The following is a 21,365-nucleotide window of genomic DNA, read 5'->3' as shown; positions in this document are numbered from 1 at the left end:
CTATGTCGACTTTGTCAGGACCTAGAGAAAAAAGTCGAGATAACGAACATTCAACACAAATAAATTACAAAAATAATATCACGAATCCCAACACATTTGAGTTTTAATTATGTCGTCATCCGACTTCTGCAATTGAACGATCTTGTTACCGTCGTGAAAATAGTTAATGTTTTATTGAAAAATAAAGTGAAGAAAAATGAATTATTAGTGTCACATTCATTTTATTCACGTTTATGGATTACACAAAACAGATATAAAACCACAATAAACATACACTTGTACAGTGTAAGCAAACAGTGTAGCACATATGACAACAACTTTAAATGGTCGTTATGCCTGTTTGTTTTCTAAATGCAGTATATAGAAATGTCTTCGTCACATAACTTTCAATGTTTCAAATTTTCCGATGAATTGTCATCGGCGTCCTTGTGCGTTTCAATGAAAAGCTTGAGCAATATAAATGTCTCTTTAATCAAACACATAAACAAACAACTTTAATTATTCACATTTACCAAAAAACCTCCAATTATGACAGTTTGTTATTTTGACACACACGGTAATTTAGCGACATGCCGCAAACCATCATGAATATTTTGGCACCTACAACCCGATCTACAGTTTGACATAAGAAACAAGGATCATGCATGAAATTCGACCACAGGGACTGAAATAGAAGGTCGACATAGCGAAAAAAATGGAGATAGAAAAATCGACTTAAGCAGATTTATTTTATGCAGAATAAGAAGGAATAAATTCTGGACCGGAGAAAAAAGTCGACACAACCGGAAAGTTGAGATATCTGACGTCGACATAGCGAGTTTGGACTGTAATTTAAATTCTGGTTGCACAACTCTAATGAAAACCCTCTAAGTCCCATTTAAAAACAGTTTCTTGGTCAGAAACATTTCGTTTTAAGCCAGAATTGAATTGAATTTATACCTTATTTTGAGAAAACATACGGTATTCACATTCCTATCCATTGTTAATACGACCAGGTGTTCGGGGTAAATGTTCAGAATTAACTGCAAAATGATAATTACATTCAAATTTTGTACAAATTGTTTAAAGAGTTATTCGGGTTATTAAATATCACTTATATGTTGAGTTATATTTAATATAAATTTTGTATCATGCAAACTAATATTTATCGTATTTTATGACCCAAAGCATTTTCAAAGTGCTCCATGTTCCACACCCTTATTTTCCTTAGCAACATTTATCAGAATACCATACGGTCATATCTACACTATGTTTCTTAAATGATCCGAAATAGGTAAGAGAATGTATAATTGCAAATATCAATCATGTTCCAATTCTTCCCCTTATTATAGCCTTGCACAAACTCCCCCTCCTTTCCCCTTGCAGAGAGATGACAAGCACCTGTCAAAACCTGTCCCTAGACTGGTCACCAGACAGGTCAACTTCTCTGTAAGTAGATGAATGTGATGAAGATAATGTGCCAAGAGTTTCTAGTATATTATTTTGAAATTATTCATTTTACAAAATTAAGAAATCAATTATTACAACATTATATTATTTACTTTTGTACGCATGATGAGTATGGTCTTGATTGTGGGGGAAACAATGGTTCCCAGAGGAAACTTGTTTTTCAGACCAAAATCCAAAATCAAAATAGTCCCATTCAAGGAATCTACTGGGATGCCTTGGTTGGAACCAGTGATCTTAATTAAACACCTGTTGATAGAATGGGACGTATAAATTGTTTCAGGCTGGCAGCATCAAGTATGTTGTCTGATCAATAAAAAATTACCTTAAGTTGGTCTTGTCAATCAATAACTTAAGAAGCTTTCTCCAGTCATCACCAAATTAGGTCAGAATGTGTATGGGTAGAATATATCAGACAAGTTTGATAACCAAACATATCTCTGGAGTCACTCAAGAGTTATGGGCCTTGGATTATATCAATAATCTAAAATAGGTCTTGTCAGATCAATACCATTAGAAGCCTTTGTCCAAACATGGTCAGAAGGTGTATATTGGGCATTATATTTTGGGTGTCCTTTAATTATACAAAATACTTTAAATTGATCTTGTCTGATCAATAACATTAGAAGTCTCTCCAGAGTTATGACCTTTGAATTTGCAAAAACTGTACAGTGTTCTCTTTCTAAATTTGGCTAATTTGGTGGTCTAAAAAAAGGATTTTGCATCTGTGTGGGCTCTTGTTTTGAAATGGTAACCTTAAATTAAAGTGCTAAAATATTTGGTTTTGTGATATCAAATGGTAAGATGTGGTTTGACTCAGACTTTTTCTGTTTCTTGAAAGTTTTTTAATAAATATTTCTAAATATATACTTGTTGAATAATTTATATACATGTACCAAGGTACTTTAACACTTTGCATCAATTTTAATACAAAAACTATAGCTGATTATAGAAAATCTTTTATATGGCCACTGATCATAAAATTATATTTGATTTACTCTTTTATATGTCCATTAATTATTTTTTTTGGTAAATTTAAGTTAAGCCCCTTGTAATCACCTATATAACTATCTTGGTAAAAAAACCACTTAGATTGAGTTAGAGAAATACAATAACTGCAACATTTTTATTTGCAGGACTTCAAATCGGGTAAAAGTAAAGGAGGCCAAAATGGAGACTCAGTGGGGAACAGTGCATTTGATGCTGCTATCGGAGATGAAGATCTCTAGTCACAAATGTTCTGGAGAAATAGAGGGTGAGAATGGTCTTGAGCTGGTCTGCCTCTCACCCTAGTGGGCGTGCTGGTTCTCCCAGGGATGTTCTCTTGGGCCCTCAAAAAAGAAATGAGTACTGTTTTGTAACTTAAAAGATTATAGCTGACTTCACAATTATGCTATAATGAATGAGTATATGAACTAACAAAGAAAACATTACCTAGTGCAGAGATATATCAGCAATAAGGTGTTCAAGCAGCACATTAAGACCAACACATGTGTGTATCTAGAGGATGTAATTCACCTCTAGACTTTACTTATTATTGTAATATGTAGCAAGGACTTTTGATTGGAAAACTAACTGATTTAGCCTAGTTAAATAAAGGTTTGGGATATTTTATGGTTTGCCATTTACTCGATCCTTCTTGTAACACTAAGGTACCTTTACAAGACTATAATACTGATAAAACATTTTATTAAGAAATATGTTGATGGACTTTTGTGCACTTTTTATGATGCATTTAGTTTTCAGTACACAGTTCCACCAATGTTTGTTTTAACTCACCTTACTTAAACATTTATAATATAAAGCCCTCCTTCAAAGAAGCAGTGGTATATTGCTTTGCTCATGTTGGTTTGTTGGTCAGTAGATAAGACCATTATCCAAATGATAACTATAGAGTACACTTGGGCCTTAGGTCCTCTTATTTGAATGGGAGGTTGGTTATGACCAGCAGATGACCCTGATTGATTTTGAGGTCAATGGTCATGTTGACCTTAAACACAAATAGCTTGTCCATTGATAACTAAGGTCCTTAAAGATGGAAGGAAGATTGGTCATGACCTGCAGAGGACCAATATTGAAATGAACATCAGTCCGTCAAAGGTTAAAGTCACAGTGACCTTAAACACAAAAACTTCTGTCTGATATAAGGAGAACCTTGCATCTTCTGTAACAAACCTGGTGGGTCTTGACCTGTTGATCCCTGTTGAAAGACAAAAGGTCAAGGTCACCAGATTAAACATGAGTTACCTTTAAAAAGAGGTAATTTTATAAATTGTTAAAAACTTGATGTTTTGCTTGAAAGATACAAGAATTTGACCATTGTCATATTATTATAAACATATTGGTGACCTCTTCAATTTAACTTTTAACAACTACATGTATCTGTATTATAATTTGTATTACATGTGTTGTACATATTGTTAACTTTATGTTATCCATGTTACTCATTTGATGCTCTCAGGAGGAATATACTTTTTTTACTGGAATCTAAAACTTTTATAACAACTTTTAGAACAGGTCAATAACTAGACCGACTATCCTCAAATTTGGAAGGGATGTTGGTCATAACCTTAAGTTACCTAACAGATATTGAATGCAAAAGGACTTAGTTGATGCTATAAGGAGGGAATAAATGTTTTACAAACATCGCTTGTTAAATGTTGATTTAAGGAGTACTGTTCATTATGATGGCTCTTAGCGCAGGATCAAACATTTTAGTTTGGCAATAGTTTCATGTACACCTAGAAAGCTATTCTTAATTTATCTTTTGTCAAGAAACTTTTTGAAACAAGTTTATGACAATAAAAGTGTCTGTCTGTGTGCCTGCCTGCCTGCCTGCCTGCCTGCCTGTCTGTCTGTCTGTCTGTCTGTCTGTCTGTCTTATGTCAAATGTACTCTTCAATAGTGTTAGGATGTGGACTATACATGTCAAAGTTAAATGCAGTTGTTGAGTTAATTACTAAATGTGATATCTTTTATAGATACATGAATGTGATATCTTTTATAGATACATGTATAATGTAAACATGTTTTATTTTTTCAAAAAATGACTGCTAGTATTAACCTGGGTTATAAATGACAACAAGTTTTTTCCTAGATTATGCATGGTTTTAAATGACTATAAGTATTTTCCTGGATTATGCATGGTTTTAAATGACTACAAGTATTTTCCTATGGATTATGCATGGTTATAAATGACTACATGTTATTTTTCCTATGGATTGTGCATTGGTATACATGACCTGCAAGTATTTTCCTGGAGTATGCATTGTTATAAACGAATATAAGTATTTTTGGATGGATTATGCATAATTATAAATGACTGCAAGTATTTAACTTGATTATGCATGGTTATAAATGACTGCAAGTATTTTACTGGATTGTGCATGGTTATAAATGACTACAAGTATTTTCCTGGATTATGCATTGTTATAAATGAATATAAGTATTTTTGGATGGATTGTGCATGGTTATAAATGACTGCAAGTATTTTACTGGATTATGTATAGTTATAAATGACTGAAAGTATTTTACTGGATTGTGCATGGTTATAAATGACTGCAAGTATTTTACTGGATTATGCATAGTTATAAATGACTGCAAGTATTTTACTTGATTGTGCATGGTTATAGATCACTGCAAGTATTTTCTAGATTTTGCATGGTTATAAATGACTGCAAGTATTTTACTGGATTATGCATAGTTATAAATGACTGCAAGTATTTTACTTGATTGTGCATGGTTATAGATCACTGCAAGTATTTTCTAGATTTTGCATGGTTATAAATGCATTGATATTGTTGGTATGTTTTAAGTTGATATTGTTGGTATGTTTTAAGGTCACATAAGGAAGGTACTCAAGGTGAGCTATTGTGATCTGTCTATGTCTTGTCGTCCAGCTTCAACAATTGCTTATAAATATCATCTTCTCTGAAACGGCTTGAACAATGAAACTTTATAGGAATGATCCGTGGTTGGTGCTCTTAAAAAATTGTTCAAAGAAATGAATTCCATGGCAAGGGAAAAACTACAAAACTTTTCTTGACAAAAATCATGAGGCCTAGAGGTTAGATATTTTGTATGTAACATTGTCTAGTAGTTGTCTACCAAGTTTGTTCTTATTATGCCCCAGGGGTCAAAATTGGCCCCACCCTGTTGGTTTAAATTTCAATATAAATTTTGTTAAAATCTGATAGTTATGTTAAGTTTACTCTTGAAGCAAGGGAAGCAATCTTGCTTATATGGTCTCCCTTTCTTTTGGAGATAACATTATTGTCTATTTTTAGTTGTCTATTTTTAGTGACAAGGGAATATATTTTAAATTTTAATAATTCTTCAAAGAAGTCACTTCTAAGGTAATAATTGTTCTTTTTGTATGTTTATAGCTTAAAGTAATTATTATATTTATAATTATTATGTCTCTTTGTTCTCTGTTTTAACTCAATGATGAATTTAATTATCAGACTTTTCCATTGAACTACATGTAGACCATTGAAAGGTACAATATTATATTTTATGTGGTTAGTGAATACACCTTATAAACACAAGAATTTGATTCTCATGTACATAAGAAAATCTATGTTGTGTTGGATGGAAGAACCTAATATATGTGCAGTTTTATCAAATCCTGCGAGTTTAATGTAGTTGAATGCTTTTATTGGATGGTGCACTGTCCGTCGTTTGTGTGTCTGTACTCAACACATTGCTTGTGAACATCAAATTATGCCCCTGTGGTCAAAAGTAGCCACACCCCCAGGTTTCCTGTGGGCTTATATAGGGTATTCTCGAAAATCTTCCTGTCTGAAACTGATAGGCCCAGACCTTTAATAATTTGTTACAAGCATCATAAAAATTATAGTGGTCCTATAAACACCAAGATTGTGCAAATTATACCCCTTGGGTCAAAGTCGGTCCCACCCTTTTTTACCTACTGTCTTATTTTTGAAACTACAGCAAAAACATTTTGACCATGTTCACAGTTCTGTAAACAACTAACAGTGTTGTGCTTGGATGACCTTGACTTTGACCTGTTGATGTACTATCTTTTTTTTGAAGCTACAGCATTGAAATCTGGACAATGTGTACAGTTTTGAAAACAAATATCAATGCTGTGCTTGGATGACCTTAATTGTAACCTTTTGATCTTTCTTATTGTTGAAGTTTCTGTTATGAATTTTTCGAGCATGTGTACAGTTTGGAAACATAATCAATATTGACATTGTCAGGTGACCTTTTGACCTACTTCCTTATTTTTGAAGCTACAGTTTTGAAATTTGGACCATATGTACAGCTTTGAGAACAAATATCAAGTTTTATTGATTACAAAGGTTTACTTTACACTTCACACTTTACTCAGGTGAGCAATTTAGGGCGATCATGGTCCTCTTGTATTGGTAACATGACTGTCAGTTAACAATTATTTATAAAGTATATATTATATGTAAGTATATTTTAGAATATTTAAAGTTACATAAATGTTTATGAAATATGATTATGTTTGACTAAAAAGGGCATGCCTTTGTATATATCTGTTTTGATATTATTATATGTCCATGTGTTTCAATGACCATTCATGCTAATTCTTTCCTTTCAAAACACACATTCCATTTTAATTTGCTTGTACATTTAATTTCTACATTTCTAAATTGTACATTTATGTCAAAAAGTTCATGTGTTATGTTTCCTTTTCAAGCTTAAATTGCGTATGCACTTTAGTTTAGATTTGTGCCTTGATTGTTATTTGTATGAATCCTTCTAGAATCAAGGTTCTTTTACAGTTAAGAAGCAATGTTTTAGTGACAAACACTTTTAGTTATGTACATTAGATTAATGTAAGAATTACATTGCTAGAATTGCTAAAGTTAATTGCAATTAATGCTAGAATTGCTAGCGTAAACAGAATTAATATTTTTTTTCAAAACCATCATGTAAGATTTTCTTTATTTATTGCAAAACAAATTACTCCATGAAAATACATGATGATAACTGTTTACATTAAGAGTGTGTGCACATTTACAAAGAAGACCGTCATGTTTTATGACATGTAACTTTTGCTATTAATTGGTTGTGAATAAGTGTTTTGGCCAAATATCAAGTGTTTGAAGATCAGCAGATATTATAAGTTTGAAATTGATAGCAGCAAAACATCCTTGATAACTGTACACATCTCGGGTATATACCAAAATATACTGAATTTGGACTTTGTTTTAAAAGTAGACTAATGTTTTCCATTGTTTTATTTTATACTAAAATTTCACAATATTAATAGTCAAACACATCTTGGTTGTAAGCAGTTTGAAAATGATGTTTTATTTTTGAATTATGTCTTTACAGTTCTCACATTGAATTACGTTTCTTATTGTACTGTTTTGTTCTGTTTGTACCATTCATGTTCAGCACATTTAGTCCTATAAAAGACCTTCATTCTGTGTGTTTATTTTCATGTGTTCTGGAACTGACATAATGAACAATCCAGTTATGTGTTCTCCATGCAGATTTCAGAGCAGTTAATTGTGCTTGATATCCTATGAAATGGATTGGTTTAAATGTGTTCAACATATTTGCACTGATTGCCTTTGTTTGTTGAATTGTTAGAAAACTAGACAATATCATTTTTGTGTCATACTTGAGTGTATTCAATTTTGATTATGGTAATTTTTTTAATTTCAATCTGTGTTTCTAAAATATATTTCAGAGTTTTGTTTATATTCTTTATATTCTTAAATGTAACATTTGTTACAGTAAACAAACTTCACTAGTTCATGAGTACTCATTTAAGGTAAAACATGCATGCCCTCCTTATAGTACATATTACAATATGAAACTTATTTGCAACGATAAACTCATTACAATTGACACATAACTCGGCCTTAGTACATGCTCGTACAGCCTATATTATAATGAGAAATAACTGCTTCTATTTTAGATTATTGCAATGTAAATTGTGCCAAATAACCATAATAAATCAAATAAAGTGGAACATGCTTGTTGTGTCCTTTTTTCATGGATATAAATTATATCCAAGACCCAAATAGTTTGAATACCTTGTCAAATGTTTTTCAATTTAATAGCTACAGTTTTACTAAGTATTTTGATTACCATCAATAAGAATTTTAATTCTGTTTATTAGAAAATGAATACTGAAAATGAATACTAAGATGATATCCAGTAAGAATAATTATCAACATAAACAATTTACTTTTCACGAAATTTGCTTTCTTTTAAATGGTGATGTCACACCCAGTTGATGACCTCATAATTTGCAACATGTTCATGACATCATTTACTCTTTAAAAAAATACCATGTGTTCCTCTTAATATGATATGAAAGGGAAATTAACTTATTCAGTTAAATCATAACTATTGTAACAAAATGAGAAAAAAAGTATGATTAGATGGACTATTACCAATTAAGCAATTATTGTTTGCAATTAAATTGTTTACAAGAATGTTGAGTAGTATTGCTGTATTGCACAAACCAAAACCTTATGTTGTAACGAATATTGTATTACCTTACAGTTTGTGTGTCATTTTATCTGATCTTCATGAAACATGGTAAGCATATTACTCCACATGATATTTAAGACCAGTGTGACTATGGCTCATCTCTGTTAAAAGAATTAGGTCAATTATCGAGACAAACTTTTGTGTTAAAGTTTCTTATTTCTTTTAACGAGTTGATCAGTGTTCAAGCAATCTTCAAAAAACCCTTCTCAAAAAAATATGCTTTTTACCAAAACGCGCTTAAAACACTAAAAAGGGTAATTTTCCTGCATTTTTCTGAAAAAGTGTATTTTTTCTGCGTATTTTTATGAATACCTGCGTTATAAGTGTATTTTATCTAAATAAGCGCATTTTTTCTGCGTCTTATTTAACTGAAGTGTGTTTTAGTGTATTTTTGTGTGTGAATAAGTGCGTCTTTTCTAACAGAAGTGCGTTTAAGTGTATTTTTTGTGTCAATAAGTGCGCTTTTTATACAGAAGTGCGTTAAAAGTGAATCGTTTTGGTTTTCGTTTTCAGCAGAGTGCGTTTTAAGTGGATCTTTTAAGGGAAAAGTGTGTCTTTTATTTTGTTTCTTTTTATACCACCAATAAGTGCGTTTTAAGTGCGTCTTTTATTTTGATATTTTTCTGACCACCAGTAAGTGCGTTTTAAGTGCGTCTTTTTGTTAAGAAGTGAATCTTTTACTTTTTTTAATATTAATGTGATTCATGCCCTTCTCAAAAAAACATTTATGAAATACAAGAATATGAATGAATGAATCAATCAACCAGTAAATAAGCATTTTATTATTGATCAATATACCTTCAAAATAAAAAAATAAAAATAATGAAATAAAAATTATTTTAAAAATCAAAAATCTTTTATAATTTCTTATTTATTGTGTAATCAAAATAACACATTTTACTTATAGGCAAGAATCAATTGCATGTAATTACAATATTTATAGAATTATTATTCCTTAAGTTTCTTGTAATGACTACCAAATTTTGTCATTTCCTTTCCAATTTTACAACATGCATGATAAGCCTGATCTTATCTGATTGTACCAAGGACCAATCAAATCTCAACATTTAGGTAGCCAATTTCAAATCAAAGCTACTGGTAGCCATTTTGTTGGGATTTCATTAAAAGAATATTGATGATGTTTTAATTAATAAATGAATTTACACCAATTAAAACAAATTAATATTAAAGGGATTTATATGAACTATGATTAGAAACATGACAATACCACTATTGGATGATTTGTGATAAACTGACATGTGAAAGCACTCAAGTCATAGTATGTATTCTTTATTTCAGTTGTTAATTTCACTGGTATGACATTTGACTACTTGTGGGACTTTTGTTTGTCAACTTTCAATCTAGTGCACATATATTTTAATAAATAACAATGCTGTTGTAGCTGAAAGTAGGATTATTGGTCCCAGATAGTAGATGTAGTTTGAAAACTCTATGAAGATGCACTTTTTTTATCCTTATATATGTTAACATAATATTAACATATTAAGCTGAAATTGCCATGTTTCCATACATATGCACACTAGCACCTTTAAAGCTATACAAATGATTACAGTGTTGGTTTTTGGAGGGGTCATAAAACTGCCATCTGCCACATATATGGTAACTGGTAAGTTATTGGAAACTGGCCAAATTGGGTCAATCAATTTAAGTTAAGTACTAATAAAGTCATTTCTTATTTAAAATATGATACCCTGTTTTATTCCAGAGCTGTCGGGAATCTCTAGATTTGACAAAAATATAACAAAAGATCCTTGAGACTGTCATTTTCCAATTTGTAGCTTACAGTTTCATGATTTTCTATCATATTTTTGCCACTGAGTAAAAGGTTATTTTATTATTGCTAACTTTGACAAATATGTACTTGTTTGTCTGACTGCAAATACAATATGTCCAGTTACAAGGTGTCGTGTTAAATTAATTATGAGATAAAAAAATAAATATATAAATTATATGTAACACAAACTCATGTTTAGGACATTTAAATGAAACAAAATGTGTATTTATTTATTCAAATGTGTTCTATTTTTGATGGTTCAATATATATATATATATATATATATTTGCATAAATGGACACTTTTAATGCAGGTAAAATGCACCAGAGTGAATTTGTGCTCTTTTTTAACACAGAAAAATGCTCTTTTAACAAAGAAAAAATGCACTTTTAACGCATTTTTTCATAAAATTTGGGTGCAAAAGATTCCCTTTTAATCAGTAAAAAGAAAGTGAGTTTAAAGCGCGTTTTTTAGGGATTAAAACGCACTTCTTTACTGCAGTGCGTTTAACTGCGTTTTTTTACCCAACAATGCGCACTTAAAACGCAGTTGAGTGCGTCTTTTCTAGAAGTGCGTATTTACGTCCAAAAAGCGCACTAAAAACGCACTTTCAAGAAGTGCGTATTCTTTCCCCAAAAAACAGCGTTTTTGGGAAAGAATACGCACTTCTAGAAAAGACGCACTCAAGTGCGTTTTTAGTGCGCATTTTGGGGTTAAAAACGCAGTTAAACGCCCTTCTTTGCGTAGTGCGGTTGTTTTCCGCACTTCTAAGTGCGGTTTTACACAGAAGTGCGTTTTGAGTGCGTTTTTTACCCCCATAAAACGCGGTTTAAACACACTTAGTGCGTTTTTTTTGGTGTAAGTTCGTTTTAAGCGTATTTTTTGTTACAAAAACGCACTTAAAATACACTCAAGTGCGTTTTTAGTGCGTTTTTTGTAAAAAGCGCAGAAAAAAATACGCTTATGTAAGTTTTCTGTTTAATTTTATTCACTTTTTGCGCACTCGGTAAGAAAAATACGTTTAAAACGCAGTGCCAATACCGCTGCGTTTAACGCGCGTTAAACGCGCGTTTTCCGCAATTTTGGAGAAGGGAACTCAGTCAGAAAATTTCTCAGCATTTAAATAAGGACTAGTGTAAATCGGTCAAATAAAGAAAAAAAACCTGAAATAGATGATAAAATTAATGAAGAATATGTTTTTAAAGTACAATGTATATTGTTGAAAATAGTTGTATTCTATTGCTACGTGTTGATCAATCGAGCCGATGTAGACTAAACGAGTTATCAAATATCCACGTCACAACGCACAAAACAGTTCCAGCAAAAAAAAAAATAAACCTCGTTTCCGCAAAACACCCTTCGCTCGGTTCGGAATGAACCTATCTTACTGGCACTCCCGGCCATGGAAGATACTTTAATATAATCTAGTAAACACATCAGCCTGCCAGGAAAAGACAACTCAGAAGAAAATATCTAAGTTAAATGCGGTTTGTTTAATTTGTTGATATTTGTATACAGCTATATATGCTGAAATTCGTTTTGTGCAAAAGTTGGCATCGTTGACCCACTTTCGGTCAGAAACCAGGTCGCTCAGCGTCCATTGTTATGAAGCAAGCCCTGAATGCTTTTATGTAAAACAAAACGCCCGTCATTAACGGCGCGTGAATTTATGAATAATGCACGTTTTCTACCGATAACGCCCGGGTTTTTGCGTTTTAACACACAACGATAACGGACCGAAAACACACATTTTGTGCATACTTACAATCTTTATCAAAAATTATCAAGCAAGAACCGATTAAGGATATTTTAAACATAGAAAATATACTAATAAAATTATAAATGAATTACTATCACCAAGAGCGTTGTGTGAACGCTGGTAAAGCTGGTATCGGCGATGCTCGGCGGAGAACGTTGGTCAGAAAATAAAGTTTTGAACATGCAGAACAGTTATCATGGATAGCAGCGTTCATAGAACGTTTCACTTTAAACACTGAAGAACGTCCGTAGAACGTTGTACTAACGTCCACCGAACGTTGCACGCGTTCGGCTATTGTTAGTCATTCGTTACATTGGTTTAATGTTTTTTTTTTTATTGTTTTCACAATTTTTGCTTTGCAGTGAACCACTCACTGGCGACCTGTCAACGACCATTGAACGTATCGCTAGCGCACGCAGCATGTGAATGATGTCAAACGTCTTAAGTCACACACGTTAGTCACGCGCTCAACACGCTCGTCAGTCGTTCGAAGCGCGCCAGTGACACAGCAGCACACGTTGATAGTTTTCAGGGTTGTCTTAATCGATTGCTGGTTCACGCACCTCATACGCTAGGCACACGCTAGTCATGCGTTAGTCACACTTGAGTTGCACGCCAGATGTGTCCAACCTCACATTAACAAGTTCAGTACGCGTTCATTTGAAATTATTTGCTAATTCTTTTGTTTTAAATATAGCGTTTTGTACCTCCTCGATATCAATAATGCGTTTTCTACGATTGTAATTGAGTAAGTACGCAAAAACTCAGCTTATTGACGCTCTATATTAATATATATATTGCAAATACTCACTACAGCGAATTAGCGCTACTTTTAGCAAGCTACTAAGAACAGATTGGAGACCAGATCATTTAGATGTAAATGTAAATATATAGTAGGTCGTTGACAACCGCAGTTATAAAAGTCTGCAGGCCTAGCGATATTAAGCCTCAAAATCGGGACATTAAATTAATATATAGCGGTATTCGTCACCTATTGAACTATTGCAACGTGTGCATTTTCTATTCTCGTACTGTATATTATTTCACCGCCAAGTTTGACATGTTAAGTTGTGACTTCTGGTTCGATATTTTGCAGTGTTTGTACATGTCATAAGTTTTCTAAAGATCATTTGCAAAGTTTGGTTTTTTTAAAAATGTTTTTATAAAATCGAAACCTTGTAGACGTATTTAATTTACTGTACCAGTCATTAATAAACAAATAATTTAACTGTTTGTGTTTCTGAGAGGGCTAGTCACCTACATTTACTAAATGTGTGTGATAACCGAATTCCATGTATGCCTGTCTTAATTAACATATTGTTTATTTATCCAGCTGAATTTATTTTCAATACCGTTATTATGCCTATCATCATAAAGACAATATGTTACATAGTACAGTATTGTAGACAGCTTAATTGTCGAGGTTGAAATCGATTTGCCAAAAACTTAACCATCCATGTTTCTGTCAATTTGAACAGGACATACTTCAGTCACAACACACACCATTGAGTTTGGTGTTGAGGAGCGAAGGCTTAAAAAGTGCTTTAAAAAATGTTTTACCTTTTATATTGCTGAGCGCCAAGATTCTTAATCCCCATATTTCACATCCATAAAGAAGTATTGGTTTAACTAGCTTATAAAACAAGTCAATTTGCACATCAATCGGGAGGTACAATGCTTTTGTCATTTTTAGGGAAAATCAACATTTTGTATGCATTCAGCCCGGTTCAACGCTATCTCTAAGGCACGGTCTACTACTACAATTACCGTGACTTACTCGACGATAGATGACGTCTGCACGGCTTATCACTGCATTGTCATAGCAGTAACGTAGCAAAAGAATATAAGATGACAGTGTTGTTGATCGTAAAATAGCCATAGTTGAGCATTTGTTGATGAGTCTATTCAAGATAGTGTCGAAGAAGATCAAACTGGAGTCGCATTTTAACCGCATCTAAAGCGTTTATCATGCTATGAAATCGTGTTTATTAGATCGGGGTCATTGTCGTGACAGATTTATAATCGTACATACATGTACATGTACATGGTCTTCTTTCTACTCACAAAATCTTAGTATTTATAAACAAATTGTAGACACATAAATGTACGTGACGCCATTAACATGAATCTTGCCTAGTCCTTATTGAACATGAACTATCAAGAATGCTTTTAACTTAAAAAAAAACTCCAGCAAGACTAATAAATCGGATCAAATCTAGGCAAAATTGAGTCATGAGAATCATTCTTAAATGGTCAGTATTATAAGGAGCTCTCATTCGATATGGTTTCCTTTACCCAGTATGTCCCACATCGGGTCACCTAGCCACGTAGCGCATATATCACGTCGACAACCTTTTAACATTGATCAAGACGCAAACACTGCAAAATATCGAACGAGAAGTCACAACTTACCATGTCAAGTGAAGTAATATCCCGTACGAGAATAGAAAATGCACACGTTGCAATAGTGACGAATACCACTATATAATAGAATGTTGATTAGATCATGGGACAGGCGAATGCTTTTGAAAGGTTCATTAGAACTGCATCTTCATCATAACTCTGTCAACTTTGTTGTGAAAACGTTCACGCACATATAATTTTCTTTCGCTTGTTTTACGTTTTTTTTATTTTAAATTCGTCTAAAACGTCATTTTTTCGCGGAAAACACGGCGTCGTTTTTCTCTGGATAACGTGCGCCGTTCTTTAATTTTTGAAAAAGCTGCTCGTTCAATTTTTGATTTTTTAAATACATGTCTTCGATGTTTTATTACAAATCGCCTGATATCAAGAAAAGTGTACCTTACTGACTTCGTTTTTGCGCAGTATCAAATAATCTAACCCCTATACCTGTTTCTTTTTCAATACGTATTGTATTAAAACGTTTAGCATGACGTTATTCGAACAATTGTTTTTGTTAATTAAATGATAACATTAGAAATCTTAGAGTGTCTGATCAGTTTTATGTTAGGGATTTTTGTTATGGTTGTTGTACAAAATATCTAATTCCACACAAGATGGGCGCTAAATTACCAGCTTTATAAATCAACGGATGACTCAAATATGGCGGCTTTTTTAATGCGAGGCTTTCTAAATTATTAAGGAATCTTATTTGCCGAATTATAATATTTTGATAATACACATTAGGCCACACCAAATTAATAACTTGTTCATCGGATTTCCCGCACCTAGTTCTTCAGAAAAGCAAAAAAAATAATATTTTTTTATTTTTTTATCACTTGCGCCCGCACCATCTAAAAAAAATAGTTATTTATTTCACGAGCGCTAATTTGTTAAGTAGAATGTAGCCTTATCAGGAATGACGTCACCATTACGTCATATGTACTTCCGTTGTGTGGAAAATTCTCAATAAAAAATTGTTCTTATGATTGATAGACATGTTTTCACATGCTCAATACACTGTAAATAAAAATATCATTATTCCTGAAACTTTTATACCTTAAGTATCTATTCTTGCTTGATTTATCATTTAGAGTAGAGATTAAAGCATAAACCGCTGCCCTATAGTTGAAAGGTCATTTTGGAAGAACTGTCATGGCGGACGGTGCAATTTTTAGAGTTTGTTTTTTAAGTGAAGTGATTTTTCTTAGGAATAACTTGCCCCCCCCCCCCTTTTTATTGGCTTTAAAGGTAATTTAAAGATTGTACTTTAAGAATATATGTGGTTATCAAACTTCAAACTTTATTCGTGATATGCAGGCCACCGGCCCATACACAACAATATATACATTATTACGAAAACATACAGTATATGCTAGTTATACATACAATAATACATAAAGTGTTATCCATTATTAAACATCAGTATTTATATATTCTATAACAAGTCATTTTGTATAAATTATTGATAATCTATTCAAATAGTCTATTCAAATATTTTTAAGTAGTCAAATCTCCGTTTAAATGCATAATACAAATACATAGCAAGATTTCGAATGGTTTCTTCATTTATTGTGGACATTATTTGACAAAACTTAACAACATGAGAAGGGTTGCATGTAAAAGCAGGTGGAATGTACTCCTCACGAATATCATTATATAGAGGACAAATCAAAACAAAGTGTATTTCATTCTCTACCATACCTTCACAATAAAAACAATGTCTGAATTTTCTAGAAATATTATAGTATCGTCCTTGTTCAATCATAAGACTATGTGATGAACTTCTAAAAGCTGCAAGGCATTTGCGGAATTTTACAATATCTACAGAGGAAATATACGTTTCTAAACCATGATTCATTTTAAAATCCTTGTACAAAGTAAGTTTTGCATTATTAGAGCATTGATTACTCCATAATTGCAAATATTGATCTCTCAAGCGTTGTACATAGCATTTCAAAAACATTCCTGGGTTTTCAACAGATTGTGATTCCCATATATAACCAAAACCATTGCTATACAAATTTCGCCTGACAAGTGTTGCCCAGTTAACATGACCACGTGCATCAAAATAAAATAACATGTCATAGCATAGTTTAATGTATCTATTATTACAACAGTTCATCAAACGTATCCAATATTTAATACTTCGTTTTTGTGCATAGATATATATAGGAAATCTACCTCGATCACCCAATACAACATTATTGCATGAATTAAGGCTAACATTTAGAACACATGAACATTTTCACAACATTGTGTATTATGAAGTCCCGAAATTTCTGAACCATATAAACATAATACTAGCAATTTTGGAATCAAAAACCTTAAAATATGTTTTATAAGGCATATATGGTAAATTGCTAAACGAATTGAGAACATGATTACAAGCTAACTTTGCCTTTTCAGCCATAAACAGGTAAAGTTAACACCAACATATGTAAAAGAATTTATAACATCAACATTCTGGTTGTCATATTTCCAGTGTTCATGTCTGGACACTCTGCCGCCGTTTTTGAAAACAACAATTTTTGTTTTGTTTACATTAACACATATCTTATATGTAACACTAAAATCATGTAATATATTGAGTTGGCGCTGTAAACCAATCACTGTATCCGATAATAAACACACGTCATCAGCAAACATAAGAATGAATATTTCAGTGTAATCAGGAATAACTGGATACCTGTGAGATTATTACTACTACTAATTACATCGTCCAACTCATTTATAAATAAAGAAAATAATATAGGACTTAAACTACAGCCCTGACGCAAACCTACAGGACATGTAAATTCATCTGATAGGCCTTTACTGGTCTTAACTGCTGCCTTAACAGAGTTGTATATAGACACAATCGAGTTATAAAGTTTGCCCTTTACACAGTTCTTACTTAGAACATTACACAATATGCGACGATCAACTGAATCAAATGCTTTTTTAAAGTCAACAAAAGCGACATATATGGGTCTGCGTTTCATAATTAAATATTTATTAATAATAGAATATAGGATAAAAGCATTGTCAATAGTTGAATAATTGCTCCTAAATCCAGCTTGACATTCTGCAATTCTGTCATAAGCTTCTGCATAGAATGTAATTCGTTTAGTAATTATTGCTATATAAATCTTACTAAATACATCTAATAAAGCTATGCCTGTGTAGTTATCTGGCGAGTGAATACATCCCTTCTTATGAAGTGGAACTATAATTGATTTTGTCCAAGATGTAGGAAACTCTCCCTCATCATACAACCTATTAAACAATTTAGAGATGAAGGGTAATAAAATATCAATGCCATATACAAAGTATTCTGGAATAAGATTGCCTGATGAGGCCTTTTTAACATTTATGGATTTTATAGCTTTTACTATTTCCTCGTCTGTAATAGGAGAATTAAATACAATGTTTTGTATGTCATCAATGTCATTCATATCAATGTTATGGTCTATAAATTCTTCTTCGACATGCTCATCACTGTCCATAGAAAATAACGTGCTGAAATTTGTAAACCACTCTCCTACAGAAATTTGTGGAACAGTCCTTTGTTTATTTGACAACTTTTTAATTTCACCCCAAAAATATTTCGAATTGCGGACTGAAGAGTCCAGCCTATTTAAATAATACCTATAGTAAATTAATCGTTTCCTCTTACACATAGTTTTAAAGTTACTCTTATGTGTTAAATATTGGTCGAGAAGTTCGCCAGTTCGGTGTTTTCTATAAATCCGTAATGATTGCATTGCTTTACTTTTGCAGTTCCTACATTCTGCGTCAAACCACACTTTTCCAGATCGCTGTTTACGTACACGCTTGGTTTTGCTAAATGATTCTTGCGATATAGACCCAGATACAAGCGTATAGATGACCGAGACTAAAACACTTCCTGATTCTTGAAATTTACGCCAACAAATGACAATTCTACCACCATTTAAAGTTTGTTTAGCTTTTGGACAATTATGTTTGTTTTAATTTGGCTCCCGCTAAAAGTAAACGTATATATACTGGGCAAGAGTTGCTGAATTTTATCGTGAATGACAGTGAATTTGGTTCGGACATGTTTGACGGGAATTCGGATGACCGTTACAGTGAAAAAACAGTTTCCAATCGGTCATCTATACATACTACACCTGTCCAGGTAAAACTTCAGGTGTGTATTTTAATTTCTTTGTTGTTTTGCTGTTAATATAGCAAATATGATGGTTTTTTGTATTGTGTCCTTCAAAAATACACATTTTATGATTTATGCATGTTTGTTTTTATTTTGCTACAGATCAGAGTATAGTGTTTATTTAATTCATATGCAATGCATGTACATTAAAAGAAAAATAAAGTTTGGCCAAGAAACGAGCTCCACCGTTCTTGTGTTATCATCAAACTGTGTCAGTAATGCATACTACATTATACTACAATGAACATTTATGTATAATATTGCTTATTCAAATTTCAGTTTCCTCCGACGCAGCGGATCATGAAATTCCTGTTCCCATGAGGCAACGATGGCGTGCTTGGGGTGGAGGCCTTGGTCGCCTATGAGTCAATGTTCGTGGACAGTAGGATGACGCTAAAAATTAACCTGACTGACATTCATGTGTGCTTCATGCAATCCCATGAGTTTTACTGTTCACACAAAAACATCAAACAAGCCGGGTTGTGTATATTTTGTAAATATTAGTCAAAAAGGATATAAAAAAATGGTGTCAGACTGTGTGATTTGAAAAGGTATTAATCACACTTTGTGTTGCGAATGAATGTTAGTAGATTTTTTAGATGTTCATGTGTATAAATTAAATTTAAAAATAAATTAATAAATTAAATTAAATTAAAAATCAGGGATGATAAACTTCCGGATTAATCCGGAATTCCGGATTTAAGGCCTCACGGATCGATTTTGAGATTAATGTAAATCCGTTGAGTTTTTTTCTAGGGGGGAAGGGTACAGGGAGCGATTCGAGCTCAGTTCGAACAATATGGGTACGAAAGGTGAGTTTTCCGGAAGTGTAAAGCCGGAAATTAACGAACCCAATTACGGCTTGGCAATCGAGCTATATGATTGGTTAAGATAGCATCCGGTGATTACGGAAATTACCGATGGGACTAGAAGACAGTATCCGGATGGATGTATCCAGATATGACAGACGACGAAGACAAATAAACGGGTATTGGAAAATTGGAAAAAAACGACCACCACCAACTTCTAAAAACATCGATTCGTCGATTTTAAGGGTATATTTGCCATTTATTTTTAAGAGAAGTTAATAGAAAGTGATCAAACTGAGAATGAATTTTGCGCATGTAGCATTATTTCGGACATCCCGATTCGGATTGTGTCATAATAATTAGGGCTGTGTATCGTCACTCAACTCACGATACGATGCGTATCACGATACGGAGTACGCGATTAACGATATATCACGATACGTTTATATATGGGTTTTTAGCTCGCCTATTCGAAGAATAGGTGGGCTATACTACTCGCCCCAGCGTCGGCGTCGGCGTCTGGTTAAAGTTTTAGGGCAAGTTTGGATTTTCACTTATAAGTCCAATACCCTACATTCAATTGACTTAATACTTCACACAGTTGTCAGGGCCATCACATGATGAGGTTAGATAACTCCATATTATTCTTTACACAGATTATGGCCCCTGATTGACTATGGAACTTATGTTAAAGTTTTAGGGCAAGTTGGAATATTTATTACAAACTTCTATATCCTTTGTTCAATTGACTTAATACTTCAAATAACTAGTTCATTGTCTGACTTTGCAAAACCAAAGTTCTCCCAAGCTTTGGACTTATATTTTGCCGGCGCATTTCTCTAGGGTTTCTCTTTACTATCGGTAGTATTTCCTTCCACCATTCTTGACTTTGCAGACGACTGAAAACTGTCAAAACAGCGAAAGCCACTTCGGCCGCATTTTCGCATACAGCTAGTTCGCAGATTCCATTTTTTTCATATCTTTTGGCACAATTTTTAATAATTTTATTTTCATTTTTCATTTTAGTTTGAAAAATAAACATGGTGTAGATAAGTAAGATAACTAGTTGTAACGTATTTTGCTAGCTCTACCTGCTGTTTGCGAAAATGCGGCTGCAGTGGCTTTCGCTGTTTTGACATGTAAAAATGAAAGTTAACAAATTGACTGGATCATGCAATGATGTTTGGAAAAGTGTTTTAAGCATACAAATCTTCAGTCGAAATAACGAATCTAACGATACGCGACACACACGATTTTTTACAATGCGATACGATACAGTATATCGTCGGGTACCGAATCGCGATTCGTTTGGTTCAAATTTAAAAATATATATATATATTTTGTAGTAGTAATATATATTACGTAGAGGCAGTCATTTTATTTTCTATTTGAGACAGTTCAACAAAACTTCTTGAGGACCCAGTTTGAGTGAGATTTAAATTCTGCTGTAATTTGTATTTCCAGGTATGTTTACCT

At 32.9% G+C, this 21,365-nt stretch overlaps 1 protein-coding gene across 2 annotated transcripts in view; it reads left to right on the top strand.

Moving 5' to 3' along the window:
* Positions 1-8,425, top strand: part of LOC128205293 (sorting nexin-17-like) — a 74,278-nt gene extending 65,853 nt beyond the window's left edge. The window contains exons 15-16 of one of the 2 annotated variants that reach the window (XM_052906825.1): positions 1,366-1,428; positions 2,583-8,425. In XM_052906825.1, coding sequence (XP_052762785.1) covers positions 1,366-1,428; positions 2,583-2,675 — 156 coding nt within the window. In that variant the 3' untranslated portion in view covers positions 2,676-8,425. The remainder of the gene's footprint in view (positions 1-1,365; positions 1,429-2,582) is intronic. The other variant, XM_052906826.1, reaches the window with a different exon arrangement.
* Positions 8,426-21,365: the final 12,940 nt, after the last annotated feature.

This window comes from Mya arenaria, chromosome 10 (assembly GCF_026914265.1).
Source record: "Mya arenaria isolate MELC-2E11 chromosome 10, ASM2691426v1".
NCBI lineage: Eukaryota > Metazoa > Mollusca > Bivalvia > Myida > Myidae > Mya > Mya arenaria.
This window is presented reverse-complemented; position numbering and strand designations above follow the sequence as displayed.